This window comes from Sphaerodactylus townsendi, linkage group LG03, assembly GCF_021028975.2.
Source record: "Sphaerodactylus townsendi isolate TG3544 linkage group LG03, MPM_Stown_v2.3, whole genome shotgun sequence".
NCBI lineage: Eukaryota > Metazoa > Chordata > Lepidosauria > Squamata > Sphaerodactylidae > Sphaerodactylus > Sphaerodactylus townsendi.
The window spans coordinates 54,720,473-54,742,185 of NC_059427.1; the positions used below are offsets into that span (position 1 = coordinate 54,720,473).

Here is a 21,713-nt window from a genome sequence, read left to right on the forward strand (position 1 = left end):
ATTTTTTCTTCCTAAAGATGCGCTATGTCTTATTTTCAGGGGATGTCTTATTTTTCCACTCCACAGCTGCATGCTCTGGTGTTCTGTTTGACGGGCATGCTTCCAAACAAAAACTTTGCTATGTCTTACTTTCAGGGGATGTTTTATATTTAGCACTTCAGCAAAACCTCTACTATGTCTTATTCTCAGGGGATGTCTTATTTTAGGAGAAACAGGGTACCTGCTGGGCCCAACAATCAGCTCTGTGCTGCTTTTGCTGCCTCTGAAGTCCATGTAGAATTGGAATCCATGGAGATAGTTGGAATTTTTTGCACTTAATAGACCTGAAAATTTTTAAATTTTTAAATTCCTAAAAAAGCCAGTATGGGGATTTGGCTTTTTTCAGGTTTTGAAAGTTTGCAGGACTATTAAACTGGAACTCAAAAAATACCACAAAAATGAGGCAGACATAGTTGAGCACCTTCTTTCCTTTCTTCTGAGCTGGGAGCCTGAACTAGTCTGTCCTAGCTGACCTCCTCCCTTGAACCTTTTTTAAAGTCTGGAAGAGAGCCATTAAGTACTGGATTAAAGTTCATCTACATCCCCAGGGCCTATTATCATCATTATTGTCAACATCACCATATCCAACCTGGTCAGAGAAGATTATTATGAAGCTTAAACAGATCGAGCTAGACTCTATGTTGTTGCTTGAATGCTCAGCAACTAAGATGGTCTAATGAGGATTGGATGACATTGATTCCCAATATGATAATGCCTCATTTCCTGCTCTATATAGACCGCTGAAATCTTGGATTGGTACGGTAATGGCTCCTTACATTCAACACATTACCATAGCTAAATACCAATGGGCCTTTTCTAGAGCACGGTTTGATGTGTTTCCGTCATCCATGCTTATGGACAGATTTAGGAAAACCCCATGGTATTTGAGGAAATGGGTATGTAATTCTGGGGACGTGAATTCTATGACAGATATTTTGCTGCACTGCATACTGCATAAGGCTGAAAGAGAGCTTTTCATTTTACCCTTACTTATTCAGCATGGCTTGATAATTGTAAAGGATTTTGATCGAGACGTTAGGAAAATTTTGTTAGAAGACAAGGATGTAACCATCTCTCACCAGGTAGCAAAGTTTTGTGCATTAGATTAAAATAAACGTAAGGTCCTACTTAGGGTATGAGCTGAAAATCAACTATGTATTCAACTGGTTAATTGCTTAATAATTGCTGTACTCTGCTGTTATGGATGTGTGTTGTTGTTTTTGTTTTCTTTTCTTTTTACTGGCCTTTAGCCGTATTAAACTATATTCATCCAAATCTCCTGGTGATGCAGTAGATGTCCTGAATCACTCCCTGGTTAAAAGTGGACAAATTGAAACTAAACCCTGAAAAGACAGAGGTAATGCTGGTTGGGAAGGTGGAGATACTGAATAATAGTTCTCCCCACTTTTCATGCAGCAGTCTCTTAAAATAAGAACAGCCCTGCTGGATCAGACCAGTGAGAGCCAGTGTGGTGTAGTGGTTAAGAGCAGTGGACTCTAATCTGGAGAATCAGATTTGTTTTGCCACTCTTCCACATGACTGGCAGACTGTCATCTAGTGAAGTAGATTTGTTTCCTTGTTTCCAAACATGAAATTTGTTGGGTGAGTTTGGCTAGTCACAGTTCTTCAGAACTCTCTCAGCCACACCTACTTCATTGGGTACCTGTTGTAGGGAGAAGAAAGTAAGGAGTCTGAAAGCTGCTTTGAGACTCCATACATGAGAGAAAAGTGGGGTATAATTCCAAACTCTGGCCCCTTTCACAAATGCAAAATAATGCATTTTCAAACCACCTTCACAACTGTTTGCATGTGGATTTTGCGATTCCGCACAGCTTCAAAGAGCACTGAAAGCAGTTTGAAAGTGCATTATTCTGCATGTGAATGAGCCTCTTATTCATTTTAGGTACTATAGATATTTGCCTTGCTGTTTCAAAAGGGCTTAAAGTGAATCTGACATCCCTTAACATTAGTCCAAACAAAGGTGGATTCCACACAGGACAAATATAACGGATGTCGGGCACAATACAAACTGCTTTGGGGTGGGGGGTGGAGACTTTGCACAGGTCCCATCCTGAAAACAAGTCTGCCCTGTTTTATTTCCCTCAGCCCGGTATTTTCCAAAAATCACTAAACCAGTGATTTTTTTTCCCGGGTTGAAGCTGCTCCCACATAAACAGCCAGGCAGGAGGCGCTTTATTTCTCTCCCTTCCATCACACTGTCCATACTCAGGGAGAATCTGCCTGCTATAGTCCTGCCATTTCAGGGAGGCCCCTTTTTCTTTTTTGTTATTTTGCGTGTTGAACATGTGCAGCTGGTCGTATTTTGGGACAGTTGGCATGACTGCGGGGGTTCATTTCTGCGTGTCTGTATAGCTATACATGTGTGGCAGGAAATTTTTTAAAAGTGAAGCTTCTCCTTGACCAGAAGCAAAAGCAACCAGGATTGTTTCCATGAGCTCCAGTTGCTGCGTGCACGGCACGCATGTCAACAGGGAAAAGGACAATGGATTCCTTTATAACGACACCGACTGGGTTATACATTTGCTGTGTAGAACTGATATGGTGCCAGCATTCCAGTGTTCCTGCCATCACCAGTAAAGCAGGTCAGGGGCATGATCTAGGAGGAGCGGACTTTTGTTGGCTCTCTCCTGGCCATTTGCTGCATTATGCCTGCATCCAGGAACTCAGGGCAGCACAAGTCTATTGAGCTCCATAGAGGTTTCTTGGCAGTGGGGAGGCTTTTTCACTTTTTGAGTTTCCTCATGCCACCGTGAAGCCTCTTTGGGGGCAGTAGCTGGGCATGGCTGTGACGTGTTGACCAAGCACCCGGTTCTTGGATGAGGCTTCCCATTTTTATTGATTGGCAGTCCTACTTGGAGATTTTAAATTGTGGTCTTTTGTGTGTATTACTAGTGGTAAAACCTGCTGTGATATACAGTGGACTCTACTGTGGTAAAACCTGCTGTGATATACAGTGGGCTCTACATGGTGGGGGGTGAGGGAGGGGATGACAACTGTGTTTTACTTACCGGTACCTGAATTGGTAAAGAGATCAGTAAGGAGAGCAGTGGGCATGCAAGTATTGAGTTGGGGGGAGGCTTTGTCTTTTGGGAGATGGGAGGGTGCGTGGGGGAATGGGGAGGGAGGTGCTGGGGCTGCCAGCCCAGCTTCCAACCAATTGACATGCAGGACTCACTTCCATGACTGTGAGTCCTGTACACCAATGGGTGGGAAATGAGTTGTTTCTACATATCATCCCTTAGGGAATTATATGTTAGGATAAGTGTTGTTTTATGTACATTGTAAGCTGCCTTGTGTTCCGTGAAGTAGAAAGGTGGCTAACAATTGTTATGAATACATAAAATCTATATAAACATTAACTTAATCAAAGTTAATATTTAGCTGAATTTTCACTATAATGGGATTGATAACTTGCTTCGAAGAACAGTGCCTTATTTTAGAAAAAAATAAAAACTGATTTGAGCAATAGTACAGATATAATACAAAACAGGGTGCATAATATCTTTGAAAGTTATCTAGACATAATAGAAAAGCTAAGCTGAAACTATTTTCTTTGACTCACTAACTTCATATGTGATTTTGTTTATATTAGTGTGTTTGTGGGAATTGTAATTCAACCTTATTTTCATCCGTTTACCATTCCCCTACTTGCATTCCCCTGGAGGGCTGTTATCACTTTGTTCTGTTCTGTTCTGAGATCTGAAAATGTATGACTGGTGGTCATTATACACAATACATGAACTCTGGGTTGGATCCAAAGTTGTGCTTGTGCTTCTGAATGCAGAAGAGCTTTCGTGTGTTGTTCTATAGTGTTGCATAGAAGTCAAACCAAATCCAAAGATATTCTGATGTGTGCACTGGTTATTTAGTGCATTTTTATCCTGCCTTCCCCAAAGAGCTCAGTGTGGTGTATATGGTTCTCCCTTTTATTTTCACAACTGTGTGAGGCTGACAGTTGATTCACACAGGTTTCTCCAGCAGCCTTCATGACAATCTGAGGATCAGAACCCAGGGCTCCCAGATATTAGTCAGACACTATAGCCACTACACCACATCAGTGCTCTTCAATAAACTTGATAACTGCTATAAACCTGTTTCAGTCCTGTGTGACTTTTCTTATAAGCATGTGCCTAAACGTTTGAAGTATAGTGTGTAATAGCTGTCTTCAGTCTGCTCTGCTTGTGGTTCTCTGGATTCAACTCAAGAGCTTCTGTTGTAGATTATAATTGTGACAGCATGAATTGTGTGCATGTATGTGAGATACCTTTGAATTGCCAGGTTATGTTTTATAAAAATAATAAAATGTTTTCTTTTATGTTAATGGTACTTTTAAGTTAAATTTGTTTTTTTATGTTGAATTTTCTTTGCTTGCACCTAAACTTTATGTTGATTTGCTTCATTTTTTCATTTCCCATGCTGTTCAGTTATTGGATGCCAGGAGAACAAAGGTTTGTTCACTCTTTGCAGTACATTTATTTGCAAAATGCAATGTGTGGGTTTTTATTTGCTTGTTATCAATGCCATAATCCTGCTTACTAAACACTCATAGTTTTCATTAGCAGTATCATTTAACAATATCCTTTACTTCCATTCAGAATGCTTAGAACAAATAACCACCATGGTTTGATGGAACAGAGAAGCAAACATCTAGTCTGGGAGAATCAGCAACAGGGCACATGGGATTCCATTTGGCTATAGTAGAAGTGCCACTGTTTTTAAATATATATATTTAAATGCAATTTTTTTTTAGTTTCCTTGTCTTCCTTCCCAGTTAATAATACTTGTAATTCGCATTTTGTGTTGTTGCGCGTACATTCATCTTTTCATGGTTTCCAGAAGTAAATGAGAAACTTCATTACAAATAATGTCACATGCACATTTAGATTTTCACCACTGGTTATATTATATCATGGCATTGTATTTTTGCGGTTCAGTAGAGTACAATTTCATTCAAATTTTCCTTTTGCATTGCAGCATCTTCAGTTAACTATTCAGGCACTCCAAGATGAGCTTCGAACCCAGAGAGACCTTAATCATCTCCTCCAACAAGAAAGTGGAAATCGAGGTGCTGAACATTTTACTATTGAGCTTACAGAGGAGAATTTTCGACGACTTCAGGCTGAACATGACAGGCAGGCAAAAGAGTTGTTTCTTTTGAGAAAAACTCTGGAAGAAATGGAGCTGAGAATTGAAACCCAGAAACAGACACTAAATGCCAGAGATGAATCCATCAAAAAGCTGTTAGAAATGTTGCAGAGTAAAGGTTTGCCATCCAAAGGAATGGATGATGACAATGAAAGAACTCGAAGGATGGCAGAAGCTGAATCTCAGGTTAATCATTTAGAAGTGATTTTAGACCAGAAAGAGAAGGAAAACATACATCTTAGAGAGGTAAGAAAAGCACATTCATTTAAAATTGACTCATTTGAAAGGACATTGCTAAGATTTTTGTCACATTGTGAGGGTGAAGTGGAAACAGAAAGCTGCTTTTTTTCCTTATCATTTTGTCAGGCTTCCAAATTTAACAATCCCCTTGTAAAGGTACATGAGAAAACTGGAACATGTATTTAAAAATAGGCTATTCTTTGGCAGTGTCTCTTGAACATCTCACTTGCATTTCCTTGGAGGCTAAGTTACATCCTTGTATTTGTGGTGATTAATAAAAAAAACTAATGTTCCTACCTTTTAAAAAAAGCATCATTTTACATAGTAATTTTTTGTAGCTATATTCAAGAATGAATATTTTGTCACTCTGTTGCAACAGTTGGTCAAATGTAATTAATTTCCCACATTTATTGGCAGCTACTAGGCATGTGCATTCAAACTGCATTCAAACTGGAAAAAAATGTGAAAAATACCTTATTGGTATTTGGGGGGAGGGGTACTCGAAAAAAGGTAGCAATTAAAAGGGAGCCCAAAAGCTGATCTCAAATCATGGCAGTTTTTTCCCCCAGCATGATTTAGGCTGCTTTGGCCCCACTACCATTTTTTAAAAAGAATCCCCTCAGCAGTGGATGCAGAACTTCAAGCCTGGGTTATCCTAATTGAGCTACACGTGCAGTTCTCTACCACTGCAATGTCTGAGTTTTATGTGCAACTTGGAGGGAGCCACCCCCACTGCTGGAGTTTGGGTAAGTAAGGGATGTAGGAGAAAAATTACAATAATTAAGTAAATGCCTGACTTGACAGTTGGTTCATGTAAAGGGACCAAAACAAAGTCAGCTTTTAAATATTGGCTACTTTTTAGGGATTGAACCACTGTTATTTCTTTCCCTCTCAGCACTTCACCAATTTCTCCCATTTTCACCAATATTTCTTGTTAATTCATTTTAATTACACCTTAACTTTCTCCACAGTGGAGACCATAGCAGCCTACATCATTCTCATCTCCTGTTTTTTATCTTCACAAAAGCTCTGGGAGATAGGTTAGGCTGAAAATGTAAAGCTCTAACTGCTACACCACACTATCTGCTTTCTGAACAGTAGAAACAGCCAGGTCATGTAAATTATATGAAACTTTTCAGGGAAGAATACCATCTCTTTTTAGAACTGAGAAGGTCAGTGGAATGAAGAAAATGGCATCACTATAATTTTGCTAATGTTAAAGAAATGCATATACATTTCCATTTCCATATATCCAGATAGTGTCACAAAGAAGAAAACTGAGAGCTTCTTAGCACTTAAATTTGTCTAATACATTTTTGTCCTGCCCTTCATCCAGCAATCTCAGGATGGTTTGTATGGTCCCTCTTCCCCATTTTATCCTCACAATTACCCTGTGGCCTTTATTACAGAACTGAAAGTGGGTGGGTAACTGATCTGTAAAAGTGTGGAGCCTGCTTGCAAATCTGCCATTTTTTAATATCAGTGCTAATAAATTGGCCATGATGTATCTGTCAGGGAGAATGCAAATTCATGGCAGATTCAGAAGTTCCTTCTTTTTCCTGTTTGTTGCTTGTTCTTGCATCGGCATCCTCATGAAAAATGTGTGAGAACCGAAAGGAGGTTTTCTGGTAGCGAAATAAATGCCATATCATTCTAAATTTTAATTTTTTTGCTAGCAGATAGAGGGAAGGAAAAAAACCTCTCTGCATTTTACCAAACCATAAAAATAATGCCTAGGAATGAACTTTTTTTACACCAATTCAAGACCTGTCTTAGAGACAGCAATGATATAAAAGGCAGGTGGTGCTTCTGTTATCAAAATAGGCATTCTTGAAATACTTTCTGTGTTTTCTGCCTTTTGTGCCCACTGTGGAAGTACATGCAGGACTCTTAGTTTTGCCAACTTCTTTGAAATATAAAAAGGAAAATGAAGGGGAGAATCTTTTCCCTCTGGCAAAGTGATCTCTAAGGCATAGTGATCTTTCCCTATGGCATAACACCATGATTCATATAAGAAAATAAGTATTCACTGTGTTAACTGCTTGTACCATTTTTTTTGAATGCGTGTTCCTCTACATGTGAGACCATCTTTTTTCTTATTTTATGATGTTTTTTTGAAACCTAACAATGCAACAGGAGGGAAATAAGTATTTTTGCACAAATAATCTTATCGTTATGTAAACAGGTTGTATTACCTCATTCATCTATCCAGATGCCTTAGCTAATAGTATTGATATTGTCTAATCATTTTGTCCAGTATTTCTTACTAACTCAGAGCTGAAAATCCTAACAAACATTTTAGTCATGACTGAATGTGTGTAGAAAATGTTGTCCACTGTCCACAGCCAACTTATGGCAACCCAGTAGCGCTTTAAAGAGAAGAGACTATGGCGGATTCTGCATGGGCTAAAAGCAGCAGTGTGAAAATGGTGTAAAATGGTTTAAAACGGTGTAAAAGGGTTTACACTGTTTTCACACTGCTGTTTTTGGCCCATGCGGAATCCGCCAAACATTGCTGCCTCTGTATAGCTATCCTAATATTCTTTGGTAGTTTCCTATCCAACTACTAAACTAGGGCTGATCCTGTTTAATCTCTGAGACTGGATGAGATGAAGCTAGCCTGGACCATCTATGACTAATTAGTTCATTGATAATTTTAGCTGAAAAGAATATCATGGTTTGCTTAAAGAAGAAGAGTTGGCTTTTATACATTTTTCTCTACCTTAAGGAGTCTTAAAGTGACTTGCAATCATCTTCCCTTCCTTTCCCTACAAAGGACACCTTATGAGGTAGGTGGGGCTGAGAGAGTTCTGAGAGAACTGTGACTAGCCCAAAGTCACCCAGCATGCTTAATGTGTAAGAGTGGGGAAACAAACCCAGTTCACCAGATTAGAGACTGCAACACATGTGGAGGAGTGGGGGATCAAACCCAGTTCTTCAGATTAGAGTATGATCTTAATGGTCAATCCTGTCAATATGCTTTTTACATTAAAAGTATTCAGTACTGTTGTTGTTGTGGTGGTGGTGGTTGATGATGATGATACATTGGCTCCAATTTAGCTAAAGCTAGTTATGCTTCTAAATGACATGTTTCATTGGGTTCAGTCTGAAGTTGGGGAAATTAAAAATCAGTAAATATCCAGGTCTTTATGGTGTAACACCCAAGAGTTCATAGGAAACTCAAATATTAAATTTCTTATTCAATTTGAAATAATTGACCCAAGTTTGTAACTAATTGAAATTGTTGACTCAAGTGTGTGATTAATTCACACACTTTACCTGAAGACTTGCACCGATTTTTAAAAAGGGGTCCAGAGGTGAACCAGGAAATTGTAAGCCAGTTAGTCCTGTTTATCTCACATAAATTAAGTAGAAAGTCTATTCAGATATAAAATTATTAGGAACATAGAGAAGCAGAGCCTGCTGAGGGAAAATATCTATGGCTTCTGCAAAGGGAAGTTCTGCCTCACCCATCTTTTGGGGTTCCTTGAGAAGACGAACACTGGTTCTCTTATGGATTAAAATTAGTTAAATGACAGGAAGAAAAGAGTCAATATAAATGGGCAGTTCTTGCCATTGAGGGAAGTACACAGTGGAATTCCAGAGGGATCAATATTGGGTCTGGTGTTATTTAATTTGTTCATAAATTATCTGCAACTGGAGATGAACTGTGTAATGGCCATGATTCCTGATGGTGAAAATGAAGGCCAACAGTGAAGAGTTCCAGGAGGACCTTCAAAAATTGGGTGAGAAGGCAAATGAAGTTGAATATTGGTAAGATAATGCACACTGAAACAGAAAATCATAGCTTTGAGTATATGCTGATAGGAGCTGAATTTGCTGAGACTGACAAGAAAATAGACCTTAGGGTTGTAGTACATAGCTCAGTGAAAGGGTTAACCCAATGTACCGCATCAGTGAAAAATGCTAATTTTATGCTGGGGTTTGTTAGGAAAGGAACAGAAAATAAAATGGATAATATTAAAATGCCCTTGTATATATTTATGGTGTGGCTTCATTGTAATACTGTGTTCAGTTTTGGTCACTGCATCTCAAAAAGGACATTGCAGACCTGGAAAAAGTACAAAAGAGGCAGAATCTGGGACTTTTTAGTTTAGAGAAGACATGAATTCGGGGGTGGGGGGTGACACAATATGTACAGAGAGTAGTTGTGTTGGTCTGCAGTAGAAGAATTAGATTCAAGACCTGTAGCAACTTCATGATGAACAAGATTTTGGGGTATGAGCTTTCAATTTGAATACCAAAGGTCCCTTTGTCAAATGTGGTAGAGTTTTATAACATCATCCATGAGGCCAGAGAGTTCACAGAGATAACCCACCTCCCCAGGGTCTGGGGAGGGCAGGAGCCAGCCTGCAGTGGGGAGTGGTGGGCGGCTGCGGCGCACGCCATTTCGTCATGTGATGAAATGGCATGTGCCCGGGGACATGGGATACTCCCTGTCCCCATTACTGGTATGCCGCTGGTGTTGGAGTCCTGTGGGGCAGAGTGGTGAGCTGAAGTACTGCAGTCAAAGCTCTGCTCATGACCTGAATTTGTTTTTGACAGAAATCGGTTTCAGATTTTCTGTGCCTCCCATCCTTCTGAGGTATGAGTACCCAGTATAGACAACTGGGAAAGATGATGGGAAACGACCTGGTAAACATTGTCCAGTAGTATATTTTTTAAATTTCATTTTCCCCTTCAAACTCAAGACTTTTCTCAGATTTGTTCAAGACTCCCTTACCTGCCTCTGTTCGATATTTTGAGCCATACTCTATGATCTCTTTTAGAATTAGATATAGTGATTCTGTTACATTTATAACCTGTTCTTCGTTCAATGAGCAAAGAATAGATGTTTAATCTTACAACAACTCTTTGAGGTAGATTAGGTCAGACACTTGTCTAAGGCTGGCCAAACCTTCTCATGCTGAGTTGAGCCTCCGTTAAAAATCATGCAAACCACAGTATTTATTTGTTTATTTTGTGAAGATTTCTCTGTGCCTCTCCTGACAGCTTGCTTGAGGAAAGTTACAAAGTAACACATTAAAAAACCCTAGAGTTGCCAGGTTTTAGTAAAAATACTGGAAACACAGCGATCGCATGTGCTCTTTGGGTCGGTGTTTCTTCTTCCAAGCCTGAACAGTGTTCTTTGTGCTGTTTTGGCTAAGGAGCGCTGAGCTCAAGTGCAGTGAAGAAGGAGCTAAAAACTGCAGGAAAGTGATCTGGATCAGGGCCAGTGGACTGAGGAGAGGCATTTTTTAATTCCCTTTTGATTTCCATTTTTTCACTCTCAGTCCCTCACCAACAGAGCCACTGCTTTTTTCTGTGACTATGTAGAATAAGATGAAAAGGATAGGGGTTAACCTCCTCCAATATCATGGCCCTAATTGAAATTCCCTCCACATTCACAGCTTTTAAAAACCATGGGAGATAATTAGGTTGGACCTAAAACTATGACGTGTTATTATTTAGTGGTGAGAAAATGTACTCTGCACATGCCCAGTGGCACTTAAAATGTTCCTGGCAGTTTAGAACGACAATGAAGCTTTGTTCTCCTGCCTACTTTTTCTGCTGTGCAAGAAATTTAGAGGTAATTCTAAAGAGCCGCCAATACCTTCTGGAGAGTTATATTTTCAGGCTGTTTCTCCCAGGATCCTTGAAGTATATCTGTGGACAATTCAGAAGCAACTGGAAATGTCTATTGCTTGACAAAACAGAAGCTGAGATTTCAAATCCCCACTCTGCCATAGATGCTCACGGGGTGACCTTGAACCAGGCACATACATACTAACATACCTCATTCAGGAATCAGTCCTACTTTGGTTTACTCCGAAGGAAGTCCCAGAAGTAAGTACACATTGGGGAGGAGGGTCAATAAATTTTTATCATGTGTCCAGTATTTTTGTTGAAACTATCTGGCAACCCTAGGAAGGAAGGGGTCTCTCGATCACTCTGCCCCCAAGCCATTTAGGGCCGTCAAGGTAAGAACTGGCATTTTGAATTCTGCCCAGAAAATAGATGGAGAACAGTGCGGTTCTTTTAGCACAGGTGTGATATTTTGCCCCTGATTGGTAGCATGGCTGCTGTATTTTGCACCAACTGAAGTTTCTGCATAGTTTACAAAGATAGCCCCACATCCTGAGCATTGAAATAATTTAATCTAGATGATTACAGCGAAGATCACCATGGCCAGATCATACATTATTACTGCAAGACATGGAGTGCTTGGTTTTATTTCTTACATTTGTTATCATGTCTGGCTTTTAGGTTTTTAAAAACTCTTTTGTCTGTAGTTGCAGAGAACTTTAATGCATGTGGGGGTTTTATCATGTGGAAATCTGACACAGATGTTTGGTATTACTTTTTCTTAAATATGGTGACCACACATGCTTTACCCTAAGTACCATTAAGTATTTTTTTTATTATTGCTGTTAAATTCTTGCCTTCAGCAAAGTCCCACTAAATCTGTAGTAAAGACTAATGTTAAAATTCCAGCAGGTTCTTTATATATACATATATTTTTACACATGCTCTCTGCATATACTCTTATATATTTATTATATTTTCACTGCATTCAGAATCTGTTGTCATAATGATATGTCATTTTTTAAAAAGCCCATGCATTAGATGAGACTCATAGGGTAAAATTTGAGGTATCAGGTTGGTTGCATTTTTTTCTTTTTAAAGAATATTATTGGAAAATTTTAAATGTGAAAAAAAATTAAATCTGCTTCTTACTTGGAAAAGATGAACTTTGGTGCCAGAACTTGAGCTTCTGGTGTGAATTATTTATTGTATGTTTTTTGCAATTCTTAATGGAGCAAAGTTCCTTCTTCTGTAGACCAAATGTTTTGCAGACTTTTTGTGTTTACTGTAAATGCCTTTCACTGGTGCCAGTAGTAATTTACTAAAGAAATTTTTTATCGATACCAGGCATTTGTTCCCCTAACCCTCTTGAAGAGTTAGCAGCACAGATTAACAACTACTTCAGCTCCAGCCTTTTTATTAGATTCATTAGTATCTTTCTCTTTCTCTCTTTTAACTTCTTTTGGCCGAGCTCAGAATATTAAACTAATCATTAGTAGAATTACACCCTTTATTTAAGTATATAAGAACATAATTACCTTCCCCTCTAAGCAGTGAGGTTTAAAACACACTGTGTTTGCTATCAATATTTTCTTATACAAAATACTCCCTTTAAGAAATTATTTTTCTTTTAAAATTAAGAGGGTACACCAAAATGCAATATTTTAAAGTGGCTGAGGACAATTGTGTATTATTGGCAAGCTTCTCAGATGGGACAAGAATAGGCTCACTCAGTGGTAATCTAGAGAACAGTAATTACTTATAATGTAGGGTTTTAAAGCTGTACTTGCATTCTGGCTAGTATTTTCTTGAACGTCATTTTTTTAAAAGTCTAGCATATTAACAGTCATTCTAGACATGGTGGGTAGGAAAGGGCCTATCACAACAGTAATGGGAGACTTTTTCACTCTCTTTTTATTCATGCCTAGTCATGTTTGGGTTCACAGGCACCTGGGACCTCCACAAGGCTGGAGAGGCCAGTTGGGATAGTCTACACAAAAAAGGCTGGTAGATCCCGAGTCTTATGTCATTTCTCTCGGGAATTTTCTGGACAGCGCAGTTGGTGATTTTGTCACAACACTAGTTGATTAATGACATGCAGAGATGACATAGATAATGGGATGCTGCCTCTCTTGAATGCTGCCCCTCCTTTCACAGAGCCCTATGTGCTTCTTAGTTGACAGAACAGCTTGGTGTGATGAAATAGTTGACCAAAACTTAGACAAGTGGAGGGAAAGACAAAGCAAATCCATCTGAACAAGTATTATTGTACCTTCTCTGTGATAGTAGTGAAGTGAACTTTACTTCTCCAAAATGCCATCTGATGGAGCTTTTCTATCTAGATTCTGAAGGGACTCCCAGACATCTAATAGTGTTGACCCCCCCCCTCCAATATATAGGCCCACCTTGACTCCTGTGCAGTCTATTTTGTGGATAGTGTTGATCACATTTGCCATGATTTAGATGCCATGATTGGATTGGTTCAGTCTCATGACGCTGTAAGAGAACACTCTGGACATAGTTATACAGAGGACTTTCCATTAGGGAGGCCTGTTGAAGTGGGCAAGTTGCTTAGAAGTGCTGAGGTCCACTATGTCTCCGTTTGCTCCTTGTGACTAATATGAGAACATAAGAACAAGCCTGCTGGATCATCTAAGAGTCCATCTAATCCAGCACTCTGCTACTCGCAATGGCCCACCAGGTGCCTTTGAGAGCTCACATGCAGGATGTGAAAGCAATGGCCTTCTGCTGCTGCTGCTCCTGAGTACTTGGTGTGCTAAGGCATTTGCAATCTCAAATCAAGGAGGATCAAGATTGGTAGCCATAGATCAACTTCCATGCCCTTTTAAAAGCTATCCAGGTTAGTGGACATCACCACCTCCTGTCTCAGCATATTCCAATCACACATTGCGTGAAAAAATGTTTTTATTTTATTAGTCCTGAACACAGTGCTCCAAGTGCGGTCGCACCACTGCTTTATATAAAGGCATGACAATCTTTGCAGTTTTATTATCAATTCCTTTCCTAATGATCCCCAGCATAGAGCTTGCCTTTTTCACAGCTGCCATACATTGAGTTGACATTCCCATGAAACTATCAATAGCAGTGGCGTAGCCACCAGGAGGAGGGGGAGGTGCGCGATGCACCGGGCGCACGCCTGCAGGGGGTGCCAAAATAAAAAAATGCATTCTAAAACATATTTTTGTGTTTTTACTTTGTTGGCTGGCAGGGGGTGCATTTTTAGACTAGTGGCACCAAAATTTCAGGCTATCATCAGGTGACACTCCTGATGATATCATCCAGGTTTGGTGAAGTTTGGTTTAGGGGTCCAAAGTTATGGACCCCCAAAGGGGGTGCCCCCATCCCCATTGTTTCCAATGGGAGGTAATAGTAGATGGGGCTTCCCTTTGAGAGTCCATAACTTTGGACCCCTTGAGCCAAACTTCAATAAACCTGGGTGGTACCATCAGGATAGTCTCTTTCTGATACCAGCCAGGTTTGGTGAAGTTTGGTTTAGGGGGTCCAAAGGTATTGACCCCCAAAGTGGGTTCTTCCATCCCCCATTGTTTCCAATGGGAGCTAATAGTAGTTGGGGCTTCCCTTTGAGGGTCCATAACTTTGGACTCCCTGAACCAAACTTCACTAAACCTAGGTGGTATCATCAGGATAGTCTCCTGAAAGTAGCCTGAAATTTTGGTACTGCTAACCTAAACATTGCTCCCCTGAGAGGAACCCTCAAATTTCCCCCAGATTCTGGTCCCTTCTGGTCCCTTCTGAGTGGATTTAAAGGGAGAATATGGGCTCCCTAGATTTAAAAACATTGAAAGTATTGTAGAAGGCTTTCACAGATGGATTCAACTGGTTGTTGTGGGTTTTCTGGCCGTGTGTCTGTGGTCTGGTATATCTTGTTCCTAATGTTTTGCCTGCATCTGTGGCTGGCATCTTCAGAGGCGTATCACAGAGAAAAGTTTGTAATAAGAGAAGTCTGGACACAATGTATAACAGACTTCTTTCTGTGATATGCCTCTGAAGATGCCAGCCACAGATGCAGGCGAAACATTAGGAACAAGATCTACCAGACCACGGACATGCAGCCTGGAAAACACACAACAACCAACTTTGAAAGTGATGCTGTTTGGGGTGGGTGGGGGAATCCACCCTGAAACAGCATCATTTTCAATGTTTTTTAAACTAGGGAGCCCAGATGCTCCTTTTAAGATGGATTTAAAAGGAGAATCTGGGCTCCCTTGTCTAAACAATATTGAAAGTGATGCTGTTTGGGAGGTGGGGGTGGGGGAATCCTGCCTGAAACAGCATCACTTTCAAAGTTGTTTAAACTAGAGAGCCCAGATTCTCCCTTTAAGGTGGATTTAAAAGAAGAATCTGGGCTCTCTAGTCTAAACAACATTAAAAGTGATGCTGTTTCAGGGCGGATTCCCCAACCCCCCCAAACAGCATCACTTTCAATGTTGTTTCAACTAGGGAGCCCAGATTTGTGAGTTGGAGCATGTGTTCAGATTTGTGAGTTGGGACATGTTCTATAATATGATTGTGACTTTGAGATGACATGGTGCAATTGCTCTTTGGTCGTGGTGGGGGAGGGCGGCCACACCGGGGGGGGGGGGGACTCAGATTTTGCACTGGGCTCCATTTTTCCTAGCTACACCTAATAGTATTATGCCAGCCTGGATTGGTTGAATCAGGCTAGGAGATGTGCCTTTGTGGTGAGAAATGCCTCTATGGTGGTAGTTCCAACCTCTTTGGAAAAGGTGATTGCAATGTTCAAAGATCCAAGACGAATTTGGTTAAAACACAGCAGTTTTGTTCCAAGAATCACTCCATAATAACCAAACCAATACTCACAGCTGCACTCACTGAATACCAAACGCTGACTGTTAATTAGAGCTTCAACTACGGCAACTGCTTTGGGTCAATACACTACACCCCTTCCCCCTAATTTATATAATAATCTGGCAGAACTCTCTTCTCCTGAGACTGTGTCAACTCCTGCTTTAGATTCTGATCTTGTACTACTTTCAAATCCTTCATCGCTATTGGGCTCTGTGATGTCTTATCACTCTGAATCGCATCCCACATTGGTACTCCTACCAGGCCCTCCTGTACCCTGGAATCCTGATTTTCATCTTGTTCAGCAGGTTGGGTCTCACCCCTTGGCTGCTCACTTCCCTGACCTAACCCTACTGCTATTATTGGGCCTGAGACCCTTTTTCTAACTTGGTCCACATGTCTTCAGTCCACCTGCCCATCTTCCATTTCCACCTGATATGACAGAGACCTTGCATCACTACTGCTGGAACCCAATAAGGGCCTGTTCCATAATTCCTAGCATACACAGCGTCATCCCTTTCAAAAGTCCGGGGAATCTTCAGCGCCTGATCCTCTTTTTCTGGTCATTTGTCCACTAGATCGGGATGCATCCAATCCAACAATGTAGTCAGCCTACAATTCATTAACAGCTCCACCAGACTTCTTCCGGTAGCTGTACAAAGTGTTATGTGCTATGTCAATAGAAAATTTGCTAACAGACAATGCCACTCCCCCTCCACTATCCACTTCAAAGCATCCTTTGTTGTATGCACCATCCACTCTGCCTGCCCGTTTGTAGCTGGATGGAACGGGACTGAAATAACCTGGTGAATAAGACCGTTTGCCAAAAATGCCTTAAACTCACCAGACACAAATGATGTTCCATTATCTGATACCACAGTGTCTGGGAGACCATGTGTTGCGAACAATTTACACAATGCCTTAATCACTGTACTCGATCTCATTGACATTATAAGCACACCACCTCTAACCATTTAGAATACAAGTCCACCACAGTAAGGAAACTGATTCTGAAACGGTTTCTCAAAGTCAATATGCAACCACGACCATGGCTTTTTTGTTGATTCCCACTGACGAATGGGAGCCTGTGGTAGTGCCAACTGAGTAATCTGACACTCCCTACATCTAGTCACCCATTCTTTTACTGCACTGTCAGTTTTGTGTGATTTTTCTGTTTTTGAATGACTGCTGAGTAGAAATAGTTTTTCACCACAGTGAAATTAGACAACTCATTTTTTCGGTATGGTATACTTCATTTTGTAAAATGCAGTGGGAGATGTCAGAACATTGGATAAGGTGAGTGCAATTTGCTGAGGAGTTATAGTGACATTTGACGGTTACTTTCAGGGTAATGCATATTTTTAGAATTGCCAATTTTGGGTCTGGGAAATCCTGGAGATTTGGGGGTGCAACCTGGGGAGGACAGGTTTGGGCAGGGGTGTGACATCAGTGGGGTATAATGCCATAGAGTCCACCTCCCAAATAGCTGTTTTCTACAGGGGAACTGATCTCTGTAGTCTGGAGGCCAGTTGTAATTGCGGTTGATCTCCAGCCCCTACCTGGAGGTTGGCAATGTAACAATTGCTGTATCTTTGCTCCCAAGAAACAGGAGAAATGTGATGCAGATATAAAAATGAATCTCATCTATTTTTAAAATGTTTTGCTATGTAACTACTCTTTTTAAAATGCAGGTAGACTGTCTTCCAACAGAAATATTGCAGGCTATATTGATCTAAACTATAAAATATTAATCCTTAGAACTTGGTCCTTAGAACTTTCATATATTTGATTATTGGAAGTGCAAATGTTACCTAAAGATCCTTCAGTTAAGCTTCGTAGTGTATATTTCTTCACTAAGGAATAGAACATTCACGCACACACACACACACACACACGCACACACACATTTCAGTTCAATATATTTTTTTCTCAAGCATGAGATACTTTCTCCTGCAATATGTTGGGTGAACCTTCAACCTCCACCATTAGAAAATATCTCCTTACTAGTTTCATGGCTTCACCAAGTACAACCATTTTGTTTCTAAAAAGAACTCTAAAACCATTAAAGTTAATCTCTGTGGTCACATTCCAACTGGATACTTGGCATTCATCATGTACAGATTGTGACTTTATTATTTATGGGCAAAGGTTAAATTGAATAAATTGTAAAAGTAGCATAGATTATCATTAATAGCATAATTACTCAGAACCATACATTTTCACTAGATGGCACTCTTGAGTGAGGATTGTGACTGAACAAGAAACTAGGAACAAGCCCTTCCCATGCATCGTTTTCAAAAATGACCACTGCTAAATTGTTCAAATGATTACTGGAATATTTCAGAGGAATTTGCAGATCGGTTGTTTCCCTGGATGCAGAAAAGAACAATGAATATTTTGGTTACATCATACAAAAGAAATGTAGATTTTTCTATGTAATAAATATAATTTATTCTGAGCATATTAAGAAGAGATTTTTGGCAGACTCAAGATTATTGATCTGAAATTGCTAAATAGAATGATTTATATGATGCTTAATACATATTTTTAAACATGTAGCACAATTTTAAAATGTTTATTCAGAATTCAGAGGGTTTACTGTAATGTGGATATGCAGAAGTATTTATTTATTTTCAAGATTTCTATCTCACCTTTCAGACTATTTAGGGTCACCTAAATAAATTAAAGCATTGTGAGTATTCACATATGAGCATTCATGTTTTGAGAAGAAAGCATAATGTTCAAAAGCTATTTTTCTGCATGCAGACAACCTTTTAATGCAATCCTATGCAGACTTAGTCAAATTTGTTGAAATCAAAAGACTCAACTGTAATAACAGCTCAGCCTTTCTTCCCATGAGACCTGGGAGCAGTTTGCAAAATAATATGTGCCATGCTGGTCTCAGGAAGTTGGCAACCCAATTCATCAGACCACTTCATGGTCACTTTTCAACAACAAATTTGTTGTTTTTATTTTCAACAAATCTGTCCGTGAGGAGTTGTGACTAGCTGCTTGCTGCCCCACCTCGTCACCACATTGGTTACTTCCTCTTAGGGTGGCCCCTTCACCTGTCTGAAGGGTAAGCTCTGATTCAGGAATGGCCGTGCTGGGTTAGCTGTTGTAGGTCTTTCTGCTGCCAATTAATTTCTGTTTTATTTATTTATTTATTTATTTATTTATTTATTTATTTATTTATTTATTTATTTATTTATTTATTTATTTAGGCTTTTATACCGCCCCATCCCCGAAGGGCTCTGGGCGGTGTACAGCATATAAAAGCAACAATGTAAAACAATCAAACATTAAAGCAGCAATAAAAGCTAAAATTACAGTTGTGCAGTGCATTGGCATCCAATTTTCCAGATTAAAATTCCCCCCTCCCCCGAAAAAGGGAGGCATGGTGAGTCCCAACAGATGGTGAGTGGCCTAGATGACAGGCCACAAAAAGGGGGGGGGCACCATTAGCGGTCGGCTCCTCCAAAGGCCCGGTGGAACAGCTCAGTCTTGCAGGCCCTGCGGAACTCACCGAAGTCCCGCAGGGCCCGGACAGTTGGAGGAAGAGCGTTCCACCAGGCCGGGGCCAGGGCTGTAAAGGCCCTGGCCCGTGTGGAGGCCAACCGCATCGCTTGTTCAGCTGCAAATCCTAGAAGAGGTCCAGTGGCACCTTGGAGGCTGATTCCACATATTGGTCCACACCCCTTTTGACACACATCTGCTGGCTACTGTGTGTAGCTTGCCTGGGGTGGTGAACCTGTAAGCCCCGTTCATGCTATCTCAGTTCTTTTCTGCTGTGCCATGTCTGGTTTCTGCCTTGCCCCATGTAGCTGGTGGTGGTGTCACGGCTGCAGCAGAAAGCCTAATTCCTGCTGGCATGCCTCCTTTAAACCTACCCTCTTGTGCCAGTGGTTAGGATGCTGGTCTTGGGTATAGGAGCTGTACCTGGACTTTGCTTTTTCTTGTCTACTTTTACTTTTTCAGTGGACGGCAGTGATTGGCTTGGAGCAAGGATGGCTGTATGTGGGCTGCATTTCTGCCATTCATCAGATCATGGCTAGGGAAGGGGCGATATCCAGTCTGTCAGATGGCTACCCTTCCCCTGTGGGTGTTATTCCTTTGTTGGGGTTGTGCTGTTGTTGGGTCTGGGAGGTGGGTAGGGTTGGGTCTGGATGTGGAGTCAAGAGCCAGTGGGCAGATCCACCAGCTTCTATAACTGACAGGTGCATCATCAGCTGCTGTTGTCAGGTGGATGTTGCCAGGATTGTTGTAGACTCTGGCATGCTTGCTAGGCCATCTGTGCCTTGCAGAGGGGCACATATTATTCTTTCCCGCAGTGTAACCTCCACAGGGAATAAACAAATGGCTTTGCTTTTGAACCTTGGGCCTACTGCCACAGAGACTTGCTGCCAGATGGCAACAGAGAGTTTATCAAGAATACTATTCTGAAGCACTGTAGGGCTCCAAATTAGTTGCTTGTTTTAATGTAAATATCCTGGTTTTTAGTGGTTTGCTTTAATGGCTTTTTTTTTGGTATTTTAATGGTTTTATTTTGTGGTCTTTATGTAAGCTGTCTCAAGCAAGTCCCTGGGAAGGAAGCATCTAAACTTTCTAAACAAATCAATACATTCTAAACAAACTAATAAATGTTCTAAACCAGAGGTAGGGAACCTTTAACACTCAAAGAGCCATTTGGACCCGTTTTCCACGGAAAAAGAAAACACTTGGAGCCGCAAATAATTTTTGACATTTAAAATAAAGATAACACTGTATATATTGGGGTTTTTAACCTTTTACTCTGCTCATTCTGAGAAGCGCATGGATGCGTCCGCCCTGCTGCCTGCAGGGTGGGCAAGGATGCGGCCAGCGACTCAGCCTCGCCTCTCCAACGGGGCGGGCGAGAGGGGAAGCTGGGCAATTGGTGCGCCCACCCTGCTGCCTGCAGGGCAGGCAAGGATGAAGCCGGCGGCTTGGCCTTGCTGGCCACCGGGAAAGCGCCCGCCCTGCTTGAACGGGGTGGGCGAGAGGGGAAGCCCGCGGAGCGGCCCAGCTGGCTGCGGACAATTGGTGTGCTTGCCCTGCTGCCTGCAAGGCGGGCAAGGATGTAGCCGGTGGCTCGGCCTCACTGGCCGCCGGGAAAGCACCTGCCCCGCTCAAACAGGGCGGGCGAGAGGGGAAGCCCGCGGAGCGGCCCAGCCGGCCGCAGGCAATTGGTGCACTTGCCCTGCTGCCTGCAGGGCAGGCAAGGATGGGGCTGGCGGTTCCGCTGGTGGAGCCGCAGTGCAAGGGCAGAAGAGCCGCATGCGGCTCTCGAGCCGCAGGTTCCCTACCCCTGTTCTAAACAAACTAATAAATATATTTGTTTAGAATAAAGTTTCTATTTAGAAACTAATGGGCAGTAATCCACTAAAGCCTATACTTCAATAAATCTTAGGGTTTACTGCTCAAAGTGACAAAGTGGCAGTAGGAGAATTTTTTTTTTAAAAATGACCTTTTGGCTGGCATCATGATGTCACTTCCAAGGAATACCAGGTGGTGACCTTCCTGGAAATGATGTCATGTAATCACCAACGCTTCTCCCACCCCCTTTGCCTGCCCCCCCCCCCCACCTCTCTCACTGATTGCCAGGTTGTGCCTGGCAGCCCTGATAAATCTATTAGTCTTTAGTGTGCTGCATAGACCCCCCACCTTTTGATTTTGCTGCAACAGATGAACACAGCTACTTAACTGAATAACAGACAGTTGATCGGAGAAAGCAAAGAAAGTGTTCATTGTTTTGAGAAGAAAGTCTATATAAATAGGAGTACTACATTTATTTTTTCAGTTTCTTTAAACTTTTA

General features: G+C 41.2%; 1 protein-coding gene across 10 annotated transcripts in view; it reads left to right on the forward strand.

Moving 5' to 3' along the window:
• Window positions 1-21,713, forward strand: part of ERC2 (ELKS/RAB6-interacting/CAST family member 2) — a 660,221-nt gene that overhangs the window by 84,078 nt on the left and 554,430 nt on the right. For 7 of the 10 annotated variants that reach the window (XM_048488071.1, XM_048488072.1, XM_048488075.1 and 4 more), the window contains exon 3: window positions 5,035-5,451. In XM_048488071.1, the coding sequence (XP_048344028.1) occupies window positions 5,035-5,451 (417 nt within the window). Of the gene's footprint in view, window positions 1-4,484; window positions 4,509-5,034; window positions 5,452-21,713 lie in introns of all 10 variants that reach the window. The other 3 variants (XM_048488070.1, XM_048488069.1, XM_048488076.1) reach the window with 1 other exon arrangement.